This window comes from Gopherus evgoodei, chromosome 11 (genome assembly GCF_007399415.2).
Source record: "Gopherus evgoodei ecotype Sinaloan lineage chromosome 11, rGopEvg1_v1.p, whole genome shotgun sequence".
In the NCBI taxonomy this organism is placed as follows: Eukaryota; Metazoa; Chordata; order Testudines; family Testudinidae; genus Gopherus; species Gopherus evgoodei.
In genome coordinates, this window is record NC_044332.1 from 35,129,118 (window position 1) to 35,153,631 (window position 24,514).

At 41.7% G+C, this 24,514-nt stretch overlaps 1 protein-coding gene and 1 long non-coding RNA gene across 3 annotated transcripts in view; one reads left to right on the plus strand and one right to left on the minus strand.

Moving 5' to 3' along the window:
• LOC115659532 overlaps nucleotides 1–12,802 on the minus strand; it is a 125,713-nt gene extending 112,911 nt beyond the window's left edge. Inside the window, exon 1 of the long non-coding RNA XR_004002577.1 lies at nucleotides 12,738–12,802. This is a non-coding gene — a long non-coding RNA (uncharacterized LOC115659532). The remainder of the gene's footprint in view (nucleotides 1–12,737) is intronic.
• Nucleotides 12,803–13,633: 831 nt separating this feature from the next.
• CWC22 (CWC22 spliceosome associated protein homolog) overlaps nucleotides 13,634–24,514 on the plus strand; it is a 47,153-nt gene continuing 36,272 nt past the window's right edge. The window contains exons 1-5 of one of the 2 annotated variants that reach the window (XM_030579778.1): nucleotides 13,634–13,723; nucleotides 19,120–19,240; nucleotides 22,327–22,394; nucleotides 23,316–23,429; nucleotides 23,623–23,871. In XM_030579778.1, coding sequence (XP_030435638.1) covers nucleotides 19,214–19,240; nucleotides 22,327–22,394; nucleotides 23,316–23,429; nucleotides 23,623–23,871 — 458 coding nt within the window. In that variant the 5' untranslated portion in view covers nucleotides 13,634–13,723; nucleotides 19,120–19,213. Of the gene's footprint in view, nucleotides 13,724–13,808; nucleotides 14,298–19,119; nucleotides 19,241–22,326; nucleotides 22,395–23,315; nucleotides 23,430–23,622; nucleotides 23,872–24,514 lie in introns of those variants that run through there. The other variant, XM_030579779.1, reaches the window with a different exon arrangement.

The window sequence follows — 24,514 nt, forward strand, 5'->3', positions numbered from 1 at the left end:
AAAATGGACTGCATGTTGGCAGGATAATCACCCACTTAAGCACTTGCAGTTACAAATCTGACTAAAACTAAGCAAAAGGAATTCTGCAGGTCATATCTGGTTATGGGCAGAAAAGCATCCACATAAAATGGCATCTTATCCACTAGATCCACTGCCTGTGTGTTTTTGGAATAAGAGCTCTTTGCTTCAGTGACAAAAACAAAGAATATTATTTACTACTGTTAGCACTGCAAAGCCATAAGAGAATGAGTAAAATTCTATTCTGATGTATGCATCAACAGCTGAATTAACTGTATTTTGAATATTTATTACTGGTCATGATGGGCAGGCTAGAGAGAATACTGTGGTGCTGGTGGCAGACCAGGTACCAGCTCATGCCAGGGCCCCTAGGGCTCAACTGAACACTGACAAAGGCAGAGCTGGAAAACAGTCTGGCTCTATTGGTAAAATAGGTATTAGATTTTTTTAAAATGTGTTCAGTGCTTAAACTTTATGAAATGCTTGTAATTTGCTACATTCATTAATCTCACATAATATCTATATTATAAGCTAGTATTTAAGTGTTTGCTCTGTAACAGTGTATGCTCTGAAACTGTAACCCCCACAGTCAGGAGAGAACCATTATCCAATGTGAAATATCAGTTTGCCATAGGAAGTGGTATCTTCTGCCCAACAAAAGAGAGCCCGTAGGCACCAGACAAACCATTGTGGAACATCAAAGGACAAAAGACTTTAATTGCCCCGCACACACACACCCATGAAAAGGAGATGTGCATTGAGGCTCATCCCATCAGCTTGAACTCTGGGGGAAGGAAATTAAAATTCCTGCCAGGAAGAAACTATATATCTATGTTGCTTGGACCTTGGGAGGTCAAGATTTCTCAGCATAAGCAAGGGATCCCCAGCTGTTTAGCCTGAGTTAGTCCTAGAGGACACACAGCGCTTTCATATTACAGCAGCCTCTATTACCTTTTGGAACCTAAAACTGTAACTCATTTGTGTGTGTGTGTGTGTTTACCTGTTTTAACCTCAGAAATAGCTCATTCCTTTTCCCTAGTTAAATGTATTATAGAATTGGTAACAAGCGTTGTCCATGATGTGAGATCTGAGGTGCAACTGAGCTGGGGTAAGTGACCACTCCTTTGTGACTGGGAGTAACCTGAATATTATGATTTTTGGTGTAAGTGACCATGTGTCATGAAGGCAAGCTTGCCTAGGTGGAAAGATGGATTGGAGTACCTAAGGGGACTGTCTGTGACACCATGCTGAGGCTGTTATAGTGTCTCAGGAGTTCACAGTTGATACTTGATTAGTGAAATCTAAGGATAGAACTCTCAGAGAGTGTTGGGGTGTGTGCCCTGCTTCTTCTTAACAGTCTTTCCTGAGGTTGGTACTCACGTTCCTGAGCCACTTCAGACAGCTTGACAAATACTGTTGGGCTTTCAGGCTTAAGTTTGTAGGGCTGGCCCATAACATAATGATGTTACAGCCTGTAAACTAAGAAAACTTGAGTTCAAGTCATTGAAACACAATAAACATGTTTCCCTCTGTATCCATTTTTACAATCACTGTTTAAAGTCAATCAGCACCTTTCCTTTTATGGCCACTTCATCAAAGTGTATCTTTTTTCACAGCCTTAGTTATCTACTTAAGATTGCCGTCCCTCTGGGATTGTCCTGGAGTCTCTAGGAATTAAAGGTTAATTAAAGATTGTTATGTGATGAAATCTCCAGGAATATGTCCAACCAAAACTGGCAACCCTATATCTATCTATAAACCTGATCTTTCGTGTACCATTTCCTCCTCTGGAGATCTAAGCAAGGATTCCTGGACCATTTACCAAACTTGGTTCATTCAAACATACATCTTTCTTTCATCATATACCAGTTTATATGACCATCAACAAATAATGTCAATACATGTTTTGATATTACAACACCTGCACATCATTCCCCGCTGACATGGAGTCCAATGTGCTCTAGCTCATGAGCTTTAAATGAGTTTTTGCCCTGTAGTGTGCAATTATCACAATCAGTGCACCACAAGAGATTCAGCTGTAAGTAATTTAGAGCTTTTTAATAGCACACAAGCTGAACAACCCATATGAGTCATACAGAAGCTTTTTCCTGAGACATTAAAGATCCACCTTTTCAGTTCCAGGCGCAGATAAATGATTGGCATAAACCTATTTAAAAGACAAAATGTAAACAAAGAAGAAACACAAGGAAATTGCCCATAATGTCACACTCCCATTTTTTCAACTCTTCCTAATCTATTGATCCTCTTCTTTCTAACCAAACTAAAGGCAATCAGAAACAAGGAAGAGGTGCTAACCTTGTTGACTTGCCTAGTAGCTGCTGAGAGGAAACTGGAGCCACCTGCAGGGGCTGCAACTGATCAGGAGTCTAGGGGAGAAGAGACAGAGGCAACCTGGCAGTCAAGTCCAGGGGAACAGTAGAATTAAATCGGTATGAAGAGAAGCAAAGAAAGGGATGAGGTGGTAGAGAAGCATATCCAGAGCAGAGACAGAAGAACAGAAGGATTGGGGGAGAGATGAAATAAAGATCCAAGATCAAGAAATCAAAATTGGAAGAACCTTTTAAATGTATGATTTAATATACCATTGGCTACAATTGCATGGTTGCTAATCTGCAAGAATACTTTAAGGAACTTGGCTTGTAATGGAGGCCAGAGTTTAGGCAGAATCCCCTGGCAACTGATGCAACTTAACTACTTCCAGTTATAATTATATAGTTGTCAGCTAATACACCAATAGAAGTTGTTTTTTTTTTTTTAAATTGGACTTGAGCAGGGACCCAGTCCCATTTCAAATCTAGGCCATGTCAGTTGTTGTCACTAATAGTTGCTACCATCTGATCACTGTTCAGTTCCCTATGGAAATAAGTTAGAAGTCCTTTAATGACAGGCAAAGTCTTGAAACATTGTAGCTTAAATATTAGTCAAGAAAATAAGAGCCCAATTCTGTCTTACATTATGCTTTGACAGCATGAAGGTTGTAAAGCTAGATGAACTGGCCCCTGGAGAATACCTGTGGGGCAAGGAGGTTCCCATAGTGATATGCTATCAGAAAGGATCTATGTCAGCCCCTGGTGTAGTGGGCATATTGACCATGCCCTTCCCCCCTCCGCGTACTGCTGTACTCCTGATATTCTCAGCTGGCAGTGCCACACAGTGGCATAGTCTCCACCACTGACCCCTAGAACAGTGAAAACCTGCAGGCGACTTAACACCACTGTTGTTCCCCCAGCACATACTGCACCACTATTCATAAGCCACACAGAGAATCAGGCCTTATGTGTTTTGCTTAGGAGAGACTGTGAGGACAAAAAAGAGTGGGGAAAAAGTAAAAAACACACACTGAAAAAAGAGCAGCAATTGTGAAATACTAATGAGAAAAGGTGATCATATATAGGTCACCCACTTGTGCTGGCCTGCCATATTTTATTATGTGAATAGCTATTCAGCTGTTTCCCAGATAAATGAGATTTGTGCTTTCATACTCCCAAGTGCTTTGCAAGTGGGAAAGCAACACCTGTGAAAGTGAGCAGGGTATTTAGATTGTAAATTCCTGAACCCTAGGAGCGGATTAGGTTTTAGATGGGGGGGGGGGGGCTGAGCTAACTTTTTTTATTATTCTTTTAAAAGGGGACCCATAGACACATTCAATGTGTTTCTTGTTACTGCTAGAGACCCCAGTAGAGGGTTTATGTATATGGCAGAGGCTGCATTATAATATAAATGCTAAAAATAAGTGAAGACAGAAAAATGATGACAAATTGTGGCACGAACAAGATATGTGTGGATCATACCCTTCAAACCACCTTGTTTTATATTGCATCTCTTCCCCACATTCTTATGTATTTTGTCTTTTAAGGCCTCAATCCTGAAAGTCATATTGTACATGCAGATTCTTGCTCCTGCACGGAGCACCACTAAAGACAATGGGGCTCCACACCAGAGCATGAATCCACCTGTACAAAATCAATTGCCAGATTCTGGGCCTTAGTTTGCAGTATCTTTGAGGCAGGATGGAACCATGTCTCTCTCATTCTATGTCTCTAGTACCACGCTTTGGGACATTGTATTAAAATAGTATGATTGATCTATCTGTAATGGTCAAACCAAAAACCTGAATCCAAACACTCCTCAAACTTTAGGTGGGAGGGAGGTTCAAAATTCAGATATTAATTTTGTAGCTTGGCACTAATGTGGGTAAGTGTGACTAAAATGCTGCCCCAAATTTGAACCAGCAAACACCAATATTATAAAGACACAGATTTTGAACCTCCTAATATTTTGTGGGTGTGCATAAAAAATGCAGAAGGGAAAGTTCATTGTGTTTCAAAACATCTGGTTATATGATAACACTGTCATGTCACTGCAGTTTGTGACATGACACAGCACCAGGTGGTAGAATCAAACCCAGCTTAATGTGACATGATATAATTAGGTTAACATTTGTAAATCAAATCAAGCATCTCCGTTACCCTTGAAAAATGTAATAATCCAATAATAAAGCAAAATGTTCATGGAAAAAGTAAGCAGTAAGACCCCAACCAATCCCATAATTACTAAAGCCCCAACCCAGCAAACACATATGCACATGCTTAACTTCAGTCAGGTAAATAGTCCCACTGGACATAAGTTCCATTATAGCACTGATCTTGAAAAGCAATCCATATAGGCAAAATGTGGCTCACTTTGTCTGGGGACCAACTGTTTGTAGGATCTGAGTTTAAGTGCATTCTGTTTTAAGAGACATATCTAAGTAGTCTAGTCATAGAAGAACTCTGACAATCTACAACTCTCTACATTTCCAAATTTACAAACATAAACAAAATTTAAAAAGTGTAAATTTAATTCTATTTACAGCTTTGGATTTTTTTAAAAAAGTGCCCCCACACTGCTCTGGGTACATAAATATTGACAACAGATCTCACAAATAAAGCAGTTACAAATTACAATCTCTCCTCCTCATTATTAAGATTAACAAATATGCCTGTCTTGCTTTGCACTAACCTATCCTCTATTTCACCAACATCTTCAGAAAACAGAGGCCCCACAGCATGTCCAGAATGGACCTCAATCAATGGACAGCTTTCCAGTGACTTCAATGGTTATGCATAAGGCTATGTTTTAATCACGGGTATTTTTAGTAAAAGTCATGGACAAGTCACTGACAATAAACAAAAATTCACGACCCTGTGACCTATCCATGACTTGTACTATAAATACTCCTGAGCAGAGGTGAAAGCGGGCTGGTATGGTGTACCGCTAAGAAATGGCCGCCGCTACTGGCCCGTACACAGCCCACATTAAAGCAGCAGCAGCCAGAGCCCCTTTAAATCACAGCTGGAGCCCCAGGCGGTGTAGGCGGGCAAGCGTGGAAGGGCTGACTGAGAGGCTGAACCCAAACCCCGTCCCTACTGCCCGAGGCAGGGCCCCTGTACTGGCAAGTAATTTACCTTCCTTTCACTCCTGCCCCGACTAAATCTTAGGTGCTCTGGGGGCCTCCAGGGCGCTGCTGCTGTTTTTTTTTAGGGGGGCGCTCCAGGGTACTACTGCTGCTCCAAGAAGGGGGCAGCCCGGGGCACTGTGGCTGCTCTGGGGCAGCTCCTAGGACCGCTGCTGTTCCGGCATCCCCCAAGTCAAGCTGTCTGGTGAGCAGCAGCAGGTGCGACAGGCCCTGGGGCTGCCCCAGTTGGGCAGCCCTAGGATCAGCTGCATCACTGTTGCAGAAGTCCCGTAGGTTCCAGAAAGTCACGGAATCTGTAACCTCCCTGACAGACTAGCAGCCTTAGTTATGCTTCAAGCCCAAGACTCAAAACTGTAGATCTACTGAATCAATGAAGGAAGTAAACTAATGTACTGAAATTATCATGAGAGATTGTTAAATATTCCAGTAACCAAGAATGATCAGCTTATCACAATAGTCAAACATTTCAAAAGCTTTTAAGAATAATTTATTTATAGAAAGTAACAAGATCCATTAGAAACATTCTGATTATGAGAAATAAAATGTCATTTGTAACATAAAACCATAAATATTAGAGAATTACTTTCATACTGCATCATTCTTCATGTTCAAAGGGAATTTTCTCTTCCTAAACGGCACTCACTAGGGCCATTAATTTTTTATAATCCCTATTTTAAGAAGCATTTTCCTTTCAACATCCTCAGTAGTTTTTCACTTCAAAATATGTTGAGCTACTTACAAAACTCCCTCATTTTTCTTTCCTCCCTTGACCACTTCGATTGCACTGTGGGTTTAGTACCTCTATCTTGTATTTTTGTAACTTGCTTTTCTGCACCATTTCAATAGTCTTTTACTATGTCATTTCAGAAACTTGCATCATTACATTTGATTTTTATAGTCCACAACTCTGCACCTATACTTTCTCACCAACTTGAACATTCATTGTCCTGGTTCTATAACTACTTATATCATTTCGCTTCTCTTAGCATCAGCATTTTTATTTCTGTCCATTTCAAAAGAAATTGCATATTCCCTGTCATAGTTCAGGAGGTAGTTATCACACTTTGTTGTGTAGCATTTTTTCTCCTACCATAATTTTTTCACTGGTTGTGTTGCAAAAATCTGTAATACATTTTACTGTCCAGTTGTTTTTCTCAATGTGCTTGTTTTGTTGCATCACTGTCCTTCAGCTTTGAAATGCCCTTCCTTTACAAAATCAAGAGTTAATTATTTTCATTATTCCACTTTAAAATGAGATGTAAACATTAAGACCTTGCAAAGCATGTTTAAAATTTGTTTACAAATATACATGAGACCATCTTGATTTTTGGCATGGATGGAAGGTAAGTGTACTCGAGGTTTCTTTGTTCTCCATATAAAAAAAGCAAAGCATGTACTGTCAGTTTAAACTATCCTTATTCAGTTCAAGTTAAAAGGCAAATATGTAATAGCTATGGAAGAGTGTCTCACTATGACCAGCTGTGATAGAGTAAAAGAGCCAGGAAAGGGCAAAGAACTACTGCCTGTCATATGACCCAGCACGGGGCGTGCAGACTGAGAGCCTCTGGGGACTGCAGCCCATGTTGGGCAAAGGAATTGGTTTCTTCATGAATTTTTATGTTTGAACAATAAATTATGCCTTAAGGAAAAGCCTGAAATGGACTTTGGTGTGGAACTGATTCTTTCCTGAGCTGGTGTGGCAGCCAGCTGATCTAATATATATCAGACAGCAGTGCCCCAGAGGGCCAAAAACACACAGTATCATTGATTTGAGCTTCCCTGCATCTGCAGAGCTGCCACAGAATGGACTAATTGGAAGAGAATACAGCTTTAGCTTTATTACTTCCTGCCAGAATTTTCATGTGGAAATCCATGGATTCTGGTAGATGGTTCACCCTCTATGATGCCCTGTTCCACTCCCTGAAACTCCAATATAAAGGAAAGGCAGATGTTACAACAAAAGAGTCACAGGGAGATCTGCACATAGCAGACCCCTCCACATACAGCTCCTGGGATGGTGATCTAGTATATTGTGCTGCAAATACAGTACATTCAAGTACATTTAAATTATTGTGGGAAATGATGCAAATAAGCTAGTTAGCTGAATGCTGTCATTACGACATTTTTTGCTGTAAGTATAATGCAAAAGTATTCTAAGATCATCAAAATTATTCTGGTTTAGATCCCTTTCTTCCCTCTGTTAAAAAGGACAAATTGTTAGAATTCTTCTAACATTCCTCCTATCATTTTTCCCCCTTAATCTCCCCCAACACAAATCCCATGCCACTGCGCGCACACGCACGCACACACACACGCTAGCAGACTGCAGAATCAGCTGAGCTGTCACATAGGTCTTACCTCTCTGGTTCCTACAAAGCAGCTCAGAACTGCAGATGTCCCAGCAAAAAAAATCTGTCTCTTTGCTTTTCTGACCCTGATATACTGTGCCCCCAATAGTTTATTTTTTTCATTATTCCACAAACTTTAAAATGAGATGTAAGCATTTTAAGACCTTACAAAGCATGTTTCTTTATTTTTTGACCTACGTGGTTAGTAACATGCTTTATATGATCTTTCACAATCCCAGTAAACTTTTATATGCTGTGAGCCAGCTTCTCTGCTAGTGTAAATTGATGAAGCTCCATTTACTTCAATAGTAGTATGCTGGGCTGGGCACACTTTTTGGCCCGGGGCCACATATGAGTATGGAAATTGTATGGCGGGCCATGAAAGCTTGTGAAATTGGAAGTTGGAGTGTAGGAGGGCTCTGGGCTGGGGCCAGAAATTAGGAGTTCAGGGTGTGGTAAGGGGCTCCGGACAGGGACAGAGGGTTGGAGTGTTGGGGTGGGTGAGGACTCCAGCTGGGGGTACAGGCTCTGGGGAGGGGCTGAGGATGAAAGGTTAGGGGTGCAGGAGGGTGCTCTGGGATGGAACCAAGGGGCTCAGAGGGCAGGAGGGGGATCAGGGCTAGGGCAGGGGGTTGGGGCACAGGTGGGGGTCAGGAGTACAGGCTCCAGGAAGTGCTTACCTCAAGCAGCTCCTGGAAGCAGCAACATGTCCCCCCTTTGGCTCCTACGCGTGGGGAAGCCAGGGGCCTCCACATTCTTCTCTGTCTGCGGGCACCGCCTCTGCAGCTCCCATTGGCCGTGGTTCCTGGCCAATGGAAGCTGCAGGGGTAGCGCTTGGGGTACGGGCAGCGTGCAAAACCCCCTGGCTGCCCCTACCCATAGGAGCTGGAGGGGTAACACGCAGAGCCACGGCATGGAGCTGGGCAAGCACGGGCCCCCGCTCCCCAGAGGGAGTTTGAGGGCCGGATTAAAACATCTGAAGGGCCAGATGTGGCCCCTGGGCCATGGTTTGCCCACCCCTGCATTATGCCAATTTACACCACTGGTAAGCTTTGAAAAAAGACCTGTTAAATAGTCATCAGGTCTCCTAACAAAGCTCCTAATGTTCAATAGGAATTTATAGTTCAATGCGTTCTGTGTTAAGTTAAGCATTATGATAATCACCGTAAGTCCTGAAAATTTGCTCAGCTGTATTCATGCTTAACTAGTGACCTAATTTAAGCAAAAGAAATGTATGCTACCCTTTCCCACACAGTCTAACTGCAGATTTAATTTGAGAGAAAATTAGACAAAATTCTCAGCATTTTTGCAGGTCCTTGTGGGGCTTCTCCCAGGTAATGTATTGTTTTCATCTGAACACCTTCAATAGATTGTTTTAAAGCCCATGGAATTCTAGGCTTTGGGACAGATTCCACCCAGTTAAGCAGGTGACATTCCCATAGAAAACTTGGGACCAAATTCAGGAGTGATTTAAATAGTGAAGAGGCAGCCTGGCTAGGGTAGTGGTTCCCAAACTTTTCAAAGCCACAACCTCCTTTTAGGCCACCAATATTTTAATAACACCTTCTCACAATCCTCCACCCCAGATAATGACTCTCTGTACCACAAATATTACTAAACAAGATGACATAATTTGCCTTATCTGTTAAGTTAGAGATTAACTCTATTAACCTTATCTGTTAAGTTAGAGATAAGTTAGAGGGCCTTTACTGAATTAATGGGGCAGTGCGCATCTCTTAGGGCAGGGTAAGAAGGCCTTTAAGCAGCATCCTGTTCCGGGCTTAGCCTAACTTCCCAGATGAAGAGAATAAGTCCTGAGGTCACATGATAGAAGATTGACTCAAAGTCAAGCCTGCTGGGATATAAAGGCAATTTGAAGGCAGAGAGAGAATGGGGCAGGAGGTGCTGGGTTAGGGGATGGATATGGAAGAATGTGTCAGCTCTAGGGCCCTACCAAATTCAGTCAATTTCATGGTCACAGGATTTTAAAAATTTGTAAATTTCACAGTTTCAGATACTTAAATCTGAAATTTCAGTGTTATAACCAGGGGAGTCCCTACCTAAAAGAAGGCTATACAGGGGGTTACAAGGCTATTGTAGGGGGGTTGTGGTATTACCACCCTTACTTCTGCACTGCTGCTGGTGGCTGAGCTGCCTTCAGAGCTGGGCGCCCACGCCCACCCCAGCCAGCCCAAGGCCCCTTTAACTACCAAGTGCCAGGATGCTGGGCCTGTAGCTGAGGGTCAGGGCTGGGGATGCCCTGGCCAAAGGCTCCTACCATACGCTGGGCTCTAGCTGATGGTCCTGGCTGGGCTGGTGAGGGATGGGATTTCCTCTTCCCTGTAAGGGCCACTCCTGGGAGTGGGTCAGACCTCCCCCAGCTGCAGGAAACTCTGCAACTGCTGACTGGGAGCCCAGCTCTGAAGGCAGTGCCACTGCCAGCAGCAATTCAGAAATAAGGGTGGCATGGTATGGTATTGCCACCTTTACTTCTGCACTGCTGCTGGCTGCAGCACTACCTTCAGAGCTGGGTGGCCTGCCAGCGTCCACCACTCTCAGCAGCCCAGCTCTGACAACAAAATAGAAGTAACCTTGTGAGCCCCCCACAACCACCTTTTGGGTTGGGACCCCCAGTCTGAGAAACAGTGGCCTCCCTCTGTGAAATCTGTATGGTCTAGGGTAAAAGTATACAAAAGACCAGATATCATGGGTGGGTGGGCAGATTTCATAGTCCATGACGTTTTTTGCATGGATGTGAATTTGGTAGGGCCCCAGTCATAGCAGATGGCTAAAAGTCCTGGTTAAGAATACTGCTCTGTAGGTAGCAGTGGTAATTACAGCCCTCTGAAGCAGAGGCCTTAGGCAGGGCCAGCTGGCAGGAAATGTTTATCTGTTTTGATTAATGATGAACAATGTTTGTGCAATAAATCTATCCCTAAGAAAAAGAAATGAAATGCTGATGCTGGTGGGAACTTTGCTGATGCAGCTGGCTAGGGAGTAGGCCTCATGACTTACATCAGTGGGGAAACTGAGGCAGGGGGCAAGACAGATGGGTTTTGGGAGACCCTGTTACAGAGGTCCTATTTTCAGCTGCTATCATGGCCACCCTAGGGTAGTTACTCTGTGGTGCAATTTTTAAAATCCCATCCAAATACCCTCTAGCCTAGGGAAAGAGGCATTGGTCTAGCAGTAGCGATCATGTCTGTTAGTCCCATCTCTCTCACTTGTTAATAATTCTGGGCACTTCATAACCTTTCTTACTGAACAAAGCCTCATGGCCCTACCTTAGCAGACAGGCAAATATTACTCTCCATATCTTACAGATGTGATAACTGAAGATCTGTGAGTCTGCACAAAGCCATTTCTGGCAGAACTGGAAATAGAAGCATTTGGTTATCTTAAAATGCATTTTGTTTGAAGAGTTAGTTTACTAACCAATCCTGATTGCTGGCCATAACTTCCTTGTCCTTGTCATTATTTACCCCTTATAGCATCACTTGTTACAATGGGATTCTGAACTCAGCAAGACCACAGGCTGTGCAGCTTGGCCGTGATCCATAAGCTTTCACTGTAACATAGATGTGCTGCATTTGCTGCAACACCCTCCCTGCAGTGAAACAGTGCATGGTAATGCACCCTCTCTGCAGGGATAGCACATAGCACTGGATATATGTGTCCTACTCTGCATACTCACAGAAGACAACAGCACCTAAGGAAGATGAGGTCAGCCTAAATCCCTCTTTTCCATGTTATTCTTCTGCTTAAGTCTCCAGTTCTTCCAAAAACAGATGTTTCTTGGAGCTGAGATTCTGGCCTACCAGAGCCATCAGTCTCAATGAGAGGCAGTCTTTCTAGTTCAACATGCTAAACCTAACCTGTCTCTCTGCCCTGGAATTCAACCTATGCTGCTAAGCCTGTTTCATAGGGCCGTTGGCTTTTCCACGGGCCTCTTTCCCTACAGACCTTCTGGGAACCATGGATTGTGAATCCATGTCCATCAATGGATCCTAAATCCTGGCCTGCCTCCAACAGAGCCAGCTGCTGCACAGACCTTTTCAAACTGCTGCTGCTGCTGCCTCCCATCCTCCCTCACAGGGGCTGGGTTGGGACACTCACCACCCAAGTGCCCCCTCAGGCATAAACAAGGTAACCTGGCACCATGATCCTGGGGCACAGAGGAGCTACCTAAAATGAACACCCAGAGCAAGCAGCTCACACGGACACACCTACACCCAAGAGGTGTACATGAGCTTAGAGGCTCATGTACTGAAAATATTTGACCATACTTAGTTATTTTATATGTAATTATTAATATGTTAAAATACTGTATTTCTAAGGTGACTACATCAGATGACATATCACAGGAAACAAAGTCTAGCTGTAATGCCTGGAGGCAGCAACAAGTCCATTTATGTTTTTATGTTAAATCATTTATTTTCAAGTTGCTCTATGTACAAAGAAAATCAGCTGTTTGTAATTCCCCCACAGCTTATCTCCAGCCTTACAAAACTGCATGGCTATTGTGATCAGAGAAGCTATTGTGAACAAGCTATTCTGCAATAGCTTGCTATGTCGATGCTATTACACAATAAAAATGTTTTTATTCTAGAATAATTCCTCCACTTTGGAAGCACACTAATTATTCCTGAATAATCAGTTACTTTGATTCTGGACTAAAGTATCCACGTGGCAAGCTAGTAGGGCTATTCTGGTATAGATATGTGGGTAATGTATGAGCAATAGCTATTCTAATCAAATTCCAGGTAGACAAGCTCTAAACATCAATTTTCCCCAGGAAGGCCATCCACCTCAAAAGGATTATCAGTGATTTATGATGAACCAATAAAATAAAACTAAACTTTAAAAAAATAGAAGGGAAATTTTTAAATTACCTTAATATCTTTTCTGATTCCCCTCTGCTCCCTGGCCTGGGAAGCAGTATGGAAATTGTCAGCGGAATTGGTTTCTTTTGGGGGGATGTTAGAGGGGCAGCTGCTTTTCTTACCATACTGTGTGACTATATAGTCACCACTTTTGCATTCTGTGACCTGACTAATGCTGGCACAGTCTGACTCATCAACATGCTTTGCTGTGACATAGCAGTAGCTGCTCCATAGTTAAGGTTGAAGTTAGTTTTTCACGAAAAGCCAGACTTTCAGCAACCCTTCATCCAAAGTTCAACATGCAAGTGCCCCTAAACATCCCGGGCCACAGCTACCCCGGGGTAGATTTACCTAGGACGTGTCTTCCTTCGATTCTTAAGATTCCTACTTTCTGCTTTTAAGGGGCGGGTGATTTTAATCCAAAAACGGGGTCAGCTTTTAAACTCCCCCTCCCTGATGTGAGCCAGTGACCCCCTCGGGTCGGCCCGTGGCCTGCAGCCTTTGAGAAGCTTCAAACCTATCAGCCTTCGAGAGCAGCGGACTCCTGAGCCCGGGGCCGGGAACAGCGCTTCTCTCGGCGGGGGTATTACCCGGGGCGGCGATAAACCTCGCGTGATGGGGGCACCACAGGGAGCCTAGAGCCACAAGCGCGTCCCTGGGCCTGCCGAACGCCACCTCGGGAAAGCGCCCGCGCGCAACATCGCCTCCGCCCAGCTCGCACTAGACGCTGGGAGCTGTCGTTTCGGCCGTTTGAGGCTCCGCGGACGCCATGTTGCTGACGTAGCACCCTCCTGCTCTGGGGGTCGGTGAGGGTTGGGTTATTTTCTGCATTTCTTTCTCGCTGTTATGAACTCGGTTAAACACCAAATGAATACTGTTAAAAGTATTAACATCAACAAGGTGTTACTCCACTTCCGGCAGGAAAACCCCGCCCCTCGCGTCTCAACCGGAAGTAAAGATACTTCCGGTAAGATGGCGGCGTTTGGAAGACTGAGGTAAGTTCCGACCGCGGGAGAACCTGACTGTCTTCCCTTCCACTCCCATGGAGGCGGCTGTGGCCTGCCTGGGCCTCCGTCACCTTGCATGTGGAGCACGCTGAGGGCAGGGGATGGCGCGGGCTCTGACAAGGGGCTGCCTTGGTCGGGGCGGACTCTAGCCGCCCATCCCTTCCCCCCATCTGCCCGGTATCCGCACAGACTCGGCGCCTGTTGAGCCCCTTTTCCTGAAAGGGCGCTGCTATCGCAGTGGCCCGCCCAGGTTAATGCACTGGCTGCTAGGTCGGCCCCTCACGAGTCTGTCTTTAGATCCGCGCTGCAGCACTGCGGAATTGGCTTCTCGCCGTTTCACCGCTACTCGCGGCCCGGGAGTGTCAGAGGTGGGGACTGGCGCCTCTCGGGCACTAAAAAGCCTGGTCTACACTTCGAAATCGCAGCGGCCGAACTACCGCGCCCGGGGCTGTGAACGGTGTCGTGCCCTGAGCACCGTAGTTACCTCGACCTCACCCACGGTGTAGGCACGGCTACGGGGAGAGAAATATTTTTTTCCATCGAACTGGCTGCCACCTTTCAGGTGCATTAATGATCTCGAAGGAAAAGCCCTTCGGTCCCTATGTAGCTATGCTGCTGTGGTGCTAGTAGTATAGACATAGCCTAAAAAGACCGGTAAAACTGCAGGAACAATAGAGGCCTTGGAGCTTGCAGGTTGTTTTCAGGTTTCACAAATCACTGTGTCAGTCTTCACTTGGAAGTTTTAAGCTGCTTCAGCAAAGTAAGCAATGATGGGATAAGAGTTGTCTCATGGATTAGTAACTGGTTAAAAGATAAGAAAGAAAAGGTAGTAATGGTCAGTTTTAAGAATGGAGAGGGGTAAATAGTGTTTCCACCAGGGATCTGTTCTGGGCCCAGTCTTATTTAATATATTCATAAATGATCTGGGAAAAGGGGTAGACAGTGAGGTGGCAAAATTTGGAGATGGTATTACAAAACTACTCAAGATAGTTAAGTCCCAGGCGACTGCGAAGAGCTGCAGAAGGATCTCTCAAAACTGGGTGACTCGGCAACAAAATGGCAGATGAAATGCAGAGTGATGCACATTTGAAAACATCCCAACTATACATATAAAATGATGAGGTCTAAATTTGTTGCTCCTCATGAAAGAGATCTTGGAATCATTATGGATAGTTCTCTGAAAACATCCACTCAGTGTGCAGTAGTAGTCAAAAAAGCAAACAGAATGTTGGGAATCATTAAAAGAGAGGTAGATAATAAGACATAAAATATATTGCTGTTGTAGAAATCCATGATACACCCACATCTTGAATACTGTGTGTAGATGTGGTTTCCCCATCTAAAGAAAGATGTATTGGACTTGGAAAAGGTTGAGAAAACTGCAACGAAAATGATTAGGGGTATGGAACAGCTTCTGTATGAGGAGAGATTAATGAGACTGGGGCTAAAGGGGGAGGATATGATAGAGGTTTATAAAATCATAACTTTTGTGGAGAAAGTAAATAAGGAAGTTTTATTTACTCATAACATAAGGGCTTGGGGTCACCAAATGAAATTAATAGGCTGCAGGTTTAAAACAAAAGGAAGTATTTTTTCACCCAATGCATAGTCAACCTGCGGAACTCCTTGCCAGAGGATGTTGTGAAGGGCAAGAGTATAACAGGATTCAAAAAAGAACTAGATAAATTCATAGAGCATAGGTCCATTAATGGTCATTAGCCAGGATGGGCAGGGATGGTATCCCTAGCTTCTGTTTGCCAGAGAAGCTGGGAATGGGCGACAGGGGATGGATTACTTGATGATTACCTATTCTGTTCATTCCCTCTGGGCAATCTGGCATTGGCCACTGTTGGAAGACAGGATACTGGGCTGGATGGACTTTGGTCTGATCCAGTAGAGCCATTCTTATGTTTAATCAGAAAGGTTTAAAAATAGTGAAAGATTATGTGTTGCAGGAATCGGTGTAGGTCTCCTTAACAGGCTGCAAAAGAACAGTTAATTTTTTAATCCGTGCCAAAAAACAGGGCCAGAATGTGGTTTAGCACATGATTTGGACCTTTTTATATGGTAATGCACAACTGTTTTATCAAATGACTTTTTTGTTCTATTGGGTCATAATTTTTGTTATAAATATCTAACTCTTCTTAAGTGCACTTTATATGCGGCTAAGATTACTTTTAAAAAAAAGCCTCAATTTGGGGAAATACTGGGTTCCAGCATCTATAATTCAGCCCACTTAGGGCAGTGTTTTTCAAATCATAGAACTATAGGACAGGAAGTGACCTCATGAGGTCATCTAGTCCAGCCTCCTGCACCTATAGCAGGACTAAGTATCATCTAGGGTGTTCTCATGACAAATATTTTGGTGGCCACAAAGTGCGGGCACCAACTTTTGCTGGTGGCCACTCTGACAATTTTTCCTAAAATACTTACTTATTTCTCCTAAAGTTAATTATATATACATATCAAAATCCTTGTAATTTATTTACTGCTAGCTAGTAAGTCTGCTGCTGTGAAAAGTGATTTTTGTATGTTTGTTAGTATCACTTTTCACAGCCTCCCAGCTAGTTAACAAGTCTCTGCAGTGAAGAGGGATAGTAACACTTTTCACAGTAGACTTACTCAGCTCTGGCAAGTTGGGGACAAATTAAGCCCTGGATAGGGAGGTGGATGCATAGGCAGCAGGGGCCATTGGCGATGAGGAGTGGATGAGGCAGCGGGGAGCCTGAGGGATGGGGCTTCAGGAAGGACCATAGCCTGGAGCCTTGCAGCCAGGAGATGGAGCCTTGCGGCCAGGGGACAGGGCCAAATCCTGAAGCCCCGTGGCTGGAGCCTGCCATTTCAAGGCTGAAGCCTAAGCCCTACAAACCCTGGGAAGGTAGGGAACTCAAAGACTGCCTGCTCCTCCAAGGTTGTGCCCCAGGTGTCTCTGGGAGGGGGTGGGGGATGGGGGCAGAGCCCAACCCCTGCCTGCAGCCCCAGCAACCAACACCAAGGTGGGACATCCAGAAGGAACAGGGAGGGGCAGTTGCTTTGCCCCCCAATCACTCCTCAACAGGCTGTGGCTGCAAGAGAAGCCCCTAGTGGCTGTATTTGAGAAATATTGATCTAGACCATTCCTAGCAGGTGTTTATCTAACCTGCTCTTAAAAATCCACAATGATGGAGATTCCACAACCACTGTAGGCAGTTTATTCCAGTGCTTAACCACCCTGACAGTTAAGTTTTTCCTAATATCCAACCTAAACCTCCCTTGCTGCAATTTAAGCCCATTGCTTCTTGTCCTATCCTCAGCGGTTAAGAACAACAATTTTTCTTCCTCTCCATGTAATAACTTTTTATGTACTTGAAAACCATTATGTCCCCTCTCAGTCTTCTCTTTTCCAGACTAAACAAACCCAGTTTTTTCAGTCTTCCCCCATAAATCATGTTTTCTAGATCTTTAATCATTTTTGTTGCTCTTCTGTGGATTTTCTCCAATTTGTCCACATCTTTCCTGAAGTGTGGTGCCCAGGACTGGACATGTTGCTCCAGTTGAGGCGTAATCAGCATGAAGTAGAGCAGAAGAATTACATCTCGTGTATTGCTTACAACACTCCTGCTAATAATTCCAGAATGATGATCGGATTTTTTGCAACAGTGTTACTGTTGACTCATAGTTAGCTCCTTGTCCACTGTGTCCCCAGATCCCTTTCCACAGTACTTTTTCCTAGGCAGTCATTCTCCATTTTGTATGTGTGCAATTGATTATTCCTTTCTATGTGGAGTGCTTTGCATTTGTCCCTATTGAATGTGACCACCAGGGACTCTTATTGCAGCCACAGCCTCCTGGGCTGGGGGGAAGGAGTAAGAGTAGCAGCCCCTCACCCTTCCTTTTGCTCCTGAATGCCCTGCCTTGGTGTTAGTTGCTGGGGCCGCCAGCAGTGGTTGGGCCCTGCTCACCTCAGGGGCACAATGCTGGAGGACCAGGCACCCCATGAGTTCCCTGCCTTCCCGAGACAGTGGGGCTCAGGCTTCAGGATTCAGACCTGGGATGGTAGACTGGCAGGCTCTGGCCGTGGGGCTTCAGGCTCCAGATACTTTTATGTTAATATCACTTTTCACAAAAGACTTACTAGCTAGCAATAAATAAAGTACAATTCGGATGTGTATATATGTGTATTTCTTTGTTTTTCCTAAAGCTAAGTAAGTATTTTAGGGAAAAGTGTGTGAGTGGCCACCAGCAAGAGTCCTTTATTTTGTTTAGGATGCACTTCCTTTTCAAGAGTGCTGGAGGGGTGGAATACCTAATTTCAAAGACAAGTGTATTTGCTAAACTTCTTTTTTCCCCACAATCATTGCTGTCTCCCATAACAGCCAAATTTCAGAACTTGACTATCTGCATTTGCAATACAGCTATTTGTGCTTGCATTTCTAAAATCAGGGAATCTAGAATAATGCCTGACAAAATTCTCTTAAATAAGATAAAAATATTACTCAGAACTTAAAAATATACTTAACCCGACTGAATTCAGTATATTGTGTTTGGTAAGTTATGGATGGTACTCCTTTTCCTTTGTTTGTTTGTTTGTTTACTGATTTTTTTTTCAGTTACTAGTCCTATAAACTTTATATAGAAGGGAAAGATCTTTAAATCAGGAAATTAGAAAAGACAAAAGGCAATAAGAGAGAATGATTTTCATCTGGCTCTAACATCCAGTTTTCACCCCAGGTTTATAAAAAAGTGGTGATGCTGTATTTTCTTTGTCGCCGGCCAAATGTTATCTTGCAATTGAAATGCTGTTAAAATACTGCCAATGTGGATTTTATGTTAAGAGGTTAAACCTTCTTTCCCCTGATGAGAGTTTGAGGAAATGTCTTACTGAAAAGTATAATCAGTAGGATGACAAGATTGCAGCCGGCAGCAGGCTTGGGCAAACAAAGCTGTCTTAATTTTGTCTGTGTGATATCCAGTTCAGAGAATGGAAATTAATACTGCCTTTGTTTGGAAGTGGATTTGAGATCTTTATGATCATCTTGATTATTCTAAAATTTTATTTTAAATTTTAACTAGAATCTTGTCTTACACAGGTTCACACCTGAATTCAGTTTCAGGCCATCAGAAAATACTGAATTCAGACAGACTTGTTTTTATGTTCTGATAGAATAATGTTTCTGTTATCCTTGATTTTCTGTTTTTAGCAAATTAAAACATAAATATAATGTAACTGTAGTTATGTGAAGCAATAAGAAATATTCAAGTTAATGTTTTGGTGAGATGATTCCTAAAATTGATTGATCTTAAGTTTTGTAAAGATCACAATTTATTTCTCCAGTGATTGTTTTACCTTTAAAAATAAATCTATTGTTTCATCAATTCTAGAATGTGTTGCTTATCTTTTGTAGGTGAAACATTTTTTCATAAGAGACCCCACGTTTGAGTTGAGTACATTATTGTTATTTCTGCAAGTTCTGAACTTTAAGTGAGCTACAAGAAAAAATGAAGAGTAGAGTGGCACAAATAAATGTAAGTATTGTGAAGTTTAATTTTTCGGGAGAAGTACAACATTCTTTGGGGATTTTTGTGTGAGTTTAGCATGTAGGGGCCTATGTCCACTTCAGATATGAACACAAATGCCCTTATCTGTAACTGGAGTTACATAATATATGGGGGAGAGAATACATGCATCATAATTAAGAACAAAAAATGTTACAGTATTACCTAAACCAGCAAACTGCAGCTGGTTGATGTACAGATATTCTTAGCAACAGATGTCCCAAGTGCTCATGGCAGCAATGTGAAAAGGGAATGAAATGTGAAGAGAAGTGAGTAAAAGATGGAAACAGTTCAGTAGAAAGCATGAGTGAGTTGAGGCATAATGGAGGGTTATGAGAATGGTGGGGAGGGGAAATTGCATATTTCTCTGGATTATGATATTCGTTGTTCATTTTACTGTTATTCAGTCAAGATTACAAGTATGGTATTTGGATTCCTACAATTCTGAGAGACTTACTTCTTACAGTGAAGGGTCCTGCTCTTTCAGAATCTGAACATTGTATGTTTCAGAAGGGACAGGTGCAGTACTGTTAGGAATGTAGCAGCAAGCAAAACTTCTGTTTAAAAATATAGACTTTCTTTTAGAGTATTGGCCTCATGATGCTACCTCTATGAAGTTAAATATTTTTTATGTAATTTCATTCACACACAATGTATATAAAAACTTCCCTTCAGATAACAAAGTAGAGAAATGTAAAAGCGGACGAAGTGGGTATTCACCCACGAAAGCTCATTCTCCAAAACGTCTGTTAGTCTATAAGGTGCCCCACAGGACTTTTTGCTGCTTTTACAGATCCAAACTAACATGGTTACCCCTCTGAAAGTAGAGAAATATTACCAATACAGTTGAGATCCAGCTAATGTATTTTAAAAGCTAAATATTTGCAGAAATAATGGAATTTTTTATTACTTTCCGTATTTTGGAGTTTCTTGCATGAGATATTGTTAAGTAAGTAATTAGTGGATGTAATTTTTAGAAATTAATTTATAGTATAGAAGTGCTCACTTTAAAGTTTTGTCTTCTGGTCATCACATAGTCATGACTACAGTGAAATTAATGTTATGCTTAGATATTATATCAAGGAGTATTTTTTCTCATTTATTAATGAAAGGTGCTTAATCATTAGCCTGCAGGAGACTAAAATCCTGCATTTATCTTCAGAACAAGCATAGCACAAGCATCAATAATGCAAACATCTTTATGCAGCTCTGTTAATTTGTTTGAACACTGGTCTGGAAGGACAGGGTTTTAGGGCTGGGAGCAGGTATTATATATGGAGTGTTGGGGAAAGCTGAATAGTCTCTTCCATGCTCTTTCTGCTTGAGATGCAACAGTCAGACACCACTCACAGTAAATCATGCAGCTGTTCAAAATGTGATCATGGATATTCTGCTGAGCTTGGCTCCCCAAAGGGCTCAACTCCATAAATTAGATTAGAAAGGGAAAAGGCACTCACAGTAAACTGTAGATGTTCATGATATGATCCTCCCTCTGCTGTCTTACCTGATTTGATCGGCAGTAAAATAGTTAACATTTTTAATGTTTAAACATTTTTGGAGTTAACTCCCATTGAGATGCTTGTGGCAGTTCATGTATCTCAGAGCTGTTTCAGAGTCCCTGCAAACTCACGTAGACATTGCATTGATCATGTTAAGGACTTGTCTATGCTGTTTTTTTTTTTCTTCACTGCAAACCCCATTGTAGATGTGCTGCACAGGTGCAACTGGCCCATTTTGCACTGTTGCAGATTTTTCTATAGAATGAAGGAGGGAGGGGGGCATATTTCAACCCTAAGGTCTAGAAATGTGCCTTTTTAAAATAAGTTGAGATTCTGGAACACATGATGGCAGCTTAAAAACACAAAGTATTGGCTCACTGAGCCAGTATGAGTCAGCCCAGTTGGACCCTGGATGGGAGACTATTTCAGTCTTCATTTGTGCAGGTATTACTATTTCTCCTAGAAGCCTCAATCAGAATCAGGATCTGGTTGTACTCTGTACAGCATCTAGCACAAATAGACCCTGCTCCAAGTAATAAAAATATAATTTCCTTTGTTAAATATTCAAACATCATTTGGTATTGCTGTCCATCAAGAGGACCCATTATTAAGCAGATGCCACTTGTATTCAACTGGCTAGCTTTCTAAACTTATATTTGACTGGCTCCAAGGTGATATAGAAACTAGTATATCAGCTTGTTAGTGGGCACACTGCCAGCCTTATAGATGGAGTGAGGGTCAATATATATTCTATGAGTACTGGTGACAGAATTCCAGCCCAGGAATGTTGTAAACAGCTCTTGATATGGTGTTTCTGGATCAAAGTGATGGGTTACTCTACTTCATAGGTTTGGGGTGGGGGGAGGGTTGCCAGATGGTATCGGTTTGTGGTTCTGGTGAATCAAGAATAATATTTTTCAGAGGGAGGAGTTAAATGTTACAATGAAAGGGTAGAACTCAACAGAGATGCTTCCTAAGCATAGTCAAATTAATTGTGAAAGAGCTTGGTAAGCTGTAGGAACCTATTTATAACTTCTTTTGTAGATCTATTGTAAGTGTACTTCTGATAATTCTGAATCACTGTGCGCAGCTCTGGTTCATTTTGTGAACAGGAGTATTAACTTTACAGTTAAATCTTTGTTACTTGACAGATTTATAAAGTGATTGCCATTTTAACCTTTGAAAAGTACATTTATAGAATGGTTTAAATGATAAATGTATAATTTAGAAAATGTAAAACAAGGGGTACAATGTAACTTGGACACAGATGATAAATGAGGCAACTCCATAGAAATTTAGGAGAGAGATAGGAGGACATTATGGAAAAAGTATATGATGAAGAATTTGGAGGAGAAAAAAAGGGAGAGCTTTGTTAAACAATGGGTATAGTAGGAGACTCTTAAAAATATAGGGAGTGGCATGACAGCAGGTGTAAAATTTCAGAGTGGGAGAAGGACATAAAATAACCCTTCATGTAAGAAGATAAATATGCTTAGTAAATATACTATTATATAAAATGTACTGTGATCTAAAATAATTTAATACTTTGTTTTAAAGCATGGTTCCAGTTATGAAAGAAAAGAGAGCCACGGCTCTCACCGGAGGAGTTCCTCTCCAGAAGACAGGTAAACAAGTATTTGTTTTAATTGCCTTTAATAGTAGTTAAAATTGTGTGTAATCTTGATCCAGAGTGAATCAGATAAGTACAACAAAACACATTTTTGTTCCATGTTTTTCACTTATGCTAATAAGTGAACATGAAAAATATAGATGTAATACAATGTCATTAATTATGGATGAAAATGGAAGAGCGGTAATTGAATGTGTTCTTAATAAAAGATTTTAAAACTCTTCAATGTTCATTTTGAATACTGAACAGCTTTAAAATGGAAATTGGATTCCAGTCTTTTGCATGGGTCCAGTGCTGTTAATCACAATTGTCACTTTTTAGCAAGGTTATGGATGTCAGCTGGAGACTCAAAAATACCATTTCTTGTACTGTCTACCATATATAAGGCATGAACTGAATTATTTCAGGGTAACTGTCTTTTAATTTCCATTTCACTTACAGTGAAACATTTTGTGGTACTAAAACATGAAGTATGTTTTCTTTTGTGCCAGTACATGTGGTATACCAAGTAAACAGAGGTGACAAATATAGTGAATGGATACATTTAGTGGGCTATCTTGTGACTTGCGTAGTGCTGAGTACACTTAATATTTAACTTCATTACTATTTATCATGTAACTGTGAGTGCTCAGTTTTCTTTTATAATGCTTCTTTTAAAGGTCACACCCCTATCAGATTAATTTGTGTTTGACCAGGACTATGTGATTTATTAAAGTGTGCATCTTTCTGTCTTGAATTATATATTAATAGTGAGGCTCAGTTCATTGGTACAAAGGTGGGGCCTACTGGTTTTTAAAACATTGGTATGTGTGCATCAACCCATGACTGAAAAACAAACCCAAGAGAGTACAATTCCTATAAACCAGAAGTTTAATAAAGCTATACTAAAAAGGTTTTTGTTTGGGGATGGGAGTAGGTATGCAGAGCGTGAGCGGTCTTGGTCCCCTAGAAACAGAGGTTACTCTGATCACAGCAAGAATGATCAAGAATATTCAGGAAAGGAGCGTGATGACAAAACTGTGGAAGCCAGGTGAGTATTAAGTATTTTGAAAATGAAAAATAGTGTTCGTTCTGCTTAATATTGTTTTTAACTATTAGTATTTTGTTTAAAAGTAAAACCATTACACTTGCCTTGGTCTGAATTCTTGACCATATGTTCAGCCTTCATCTCCATAAGATGGGAATTCTTTAACGTTTACTTTCTCTCCACCACCCCCTATCAGACAAAAGTTGGAGACTCCCCAAGAGAAGGGGAGAGAGAAGGAATCTGATCGAAGGAAACAGAAAAAATTCCCTTCACCTGATAGAAGAAGTCCAGAAAGATCAGTACCCCAGAACTCACTTGCTCATGATGAACCCCCTTCAAAGAAGAGAAAAGAAGAGCTGGATCCAATTCTTACCCGCACAGGTGGTGCATACATTCCTCCAGCAAAGCTCAGGATGATGCAGGAACAAATTACTGATAAAAATAGGTAAGTCAAAGTTAACAAATTTCACAATTAACAGGATTTACTGGCATAGTAGAGCACTGTAAAACAAAAGTGTAAAATATTTTTGATTGCTGATCAAACATGAAAGTTGTTCAGAACCTGTGAAACCCAGAAACAGCAATGCTATGTGCTGTAATTTTTGGGGTTTTCACCTACCTTTGAAATGTAAATAGTAAAAAGTAGTATATAAATATGCATCATAAATATGTATGTTGATATTTTATCCTGTAAAATAGCTTTGAAATATCTTTAATTAAAATATATCAAACAATTTTGAAAAAGTTGACAGTTATGAGTACAGTGGACATACACAGTAAAAAGGAGTAGGAATACATATATTTTCCAATTTTGTTTGTTAAAAAAGGAGTAGGGTTCCTTTCATTTATAAGTATTTACTACTGGAATTTCTTTTTTTAGTCACTAAGAATGAGGAATGAATTCATATCTACACTCACTAAATGTTAATCACACGTATTCATAAATAAGAAACATGATTACATGGAAAGGGGTGTGAGTCTGTATAATTTGAGACATTTTTCGGTGACAATTAGTTTTGGCAGGAGTTGTAAATATGCCAAAATCAAATGCCTTTTTTGCAAACAAAATTAATGTTTTTCACAATTAC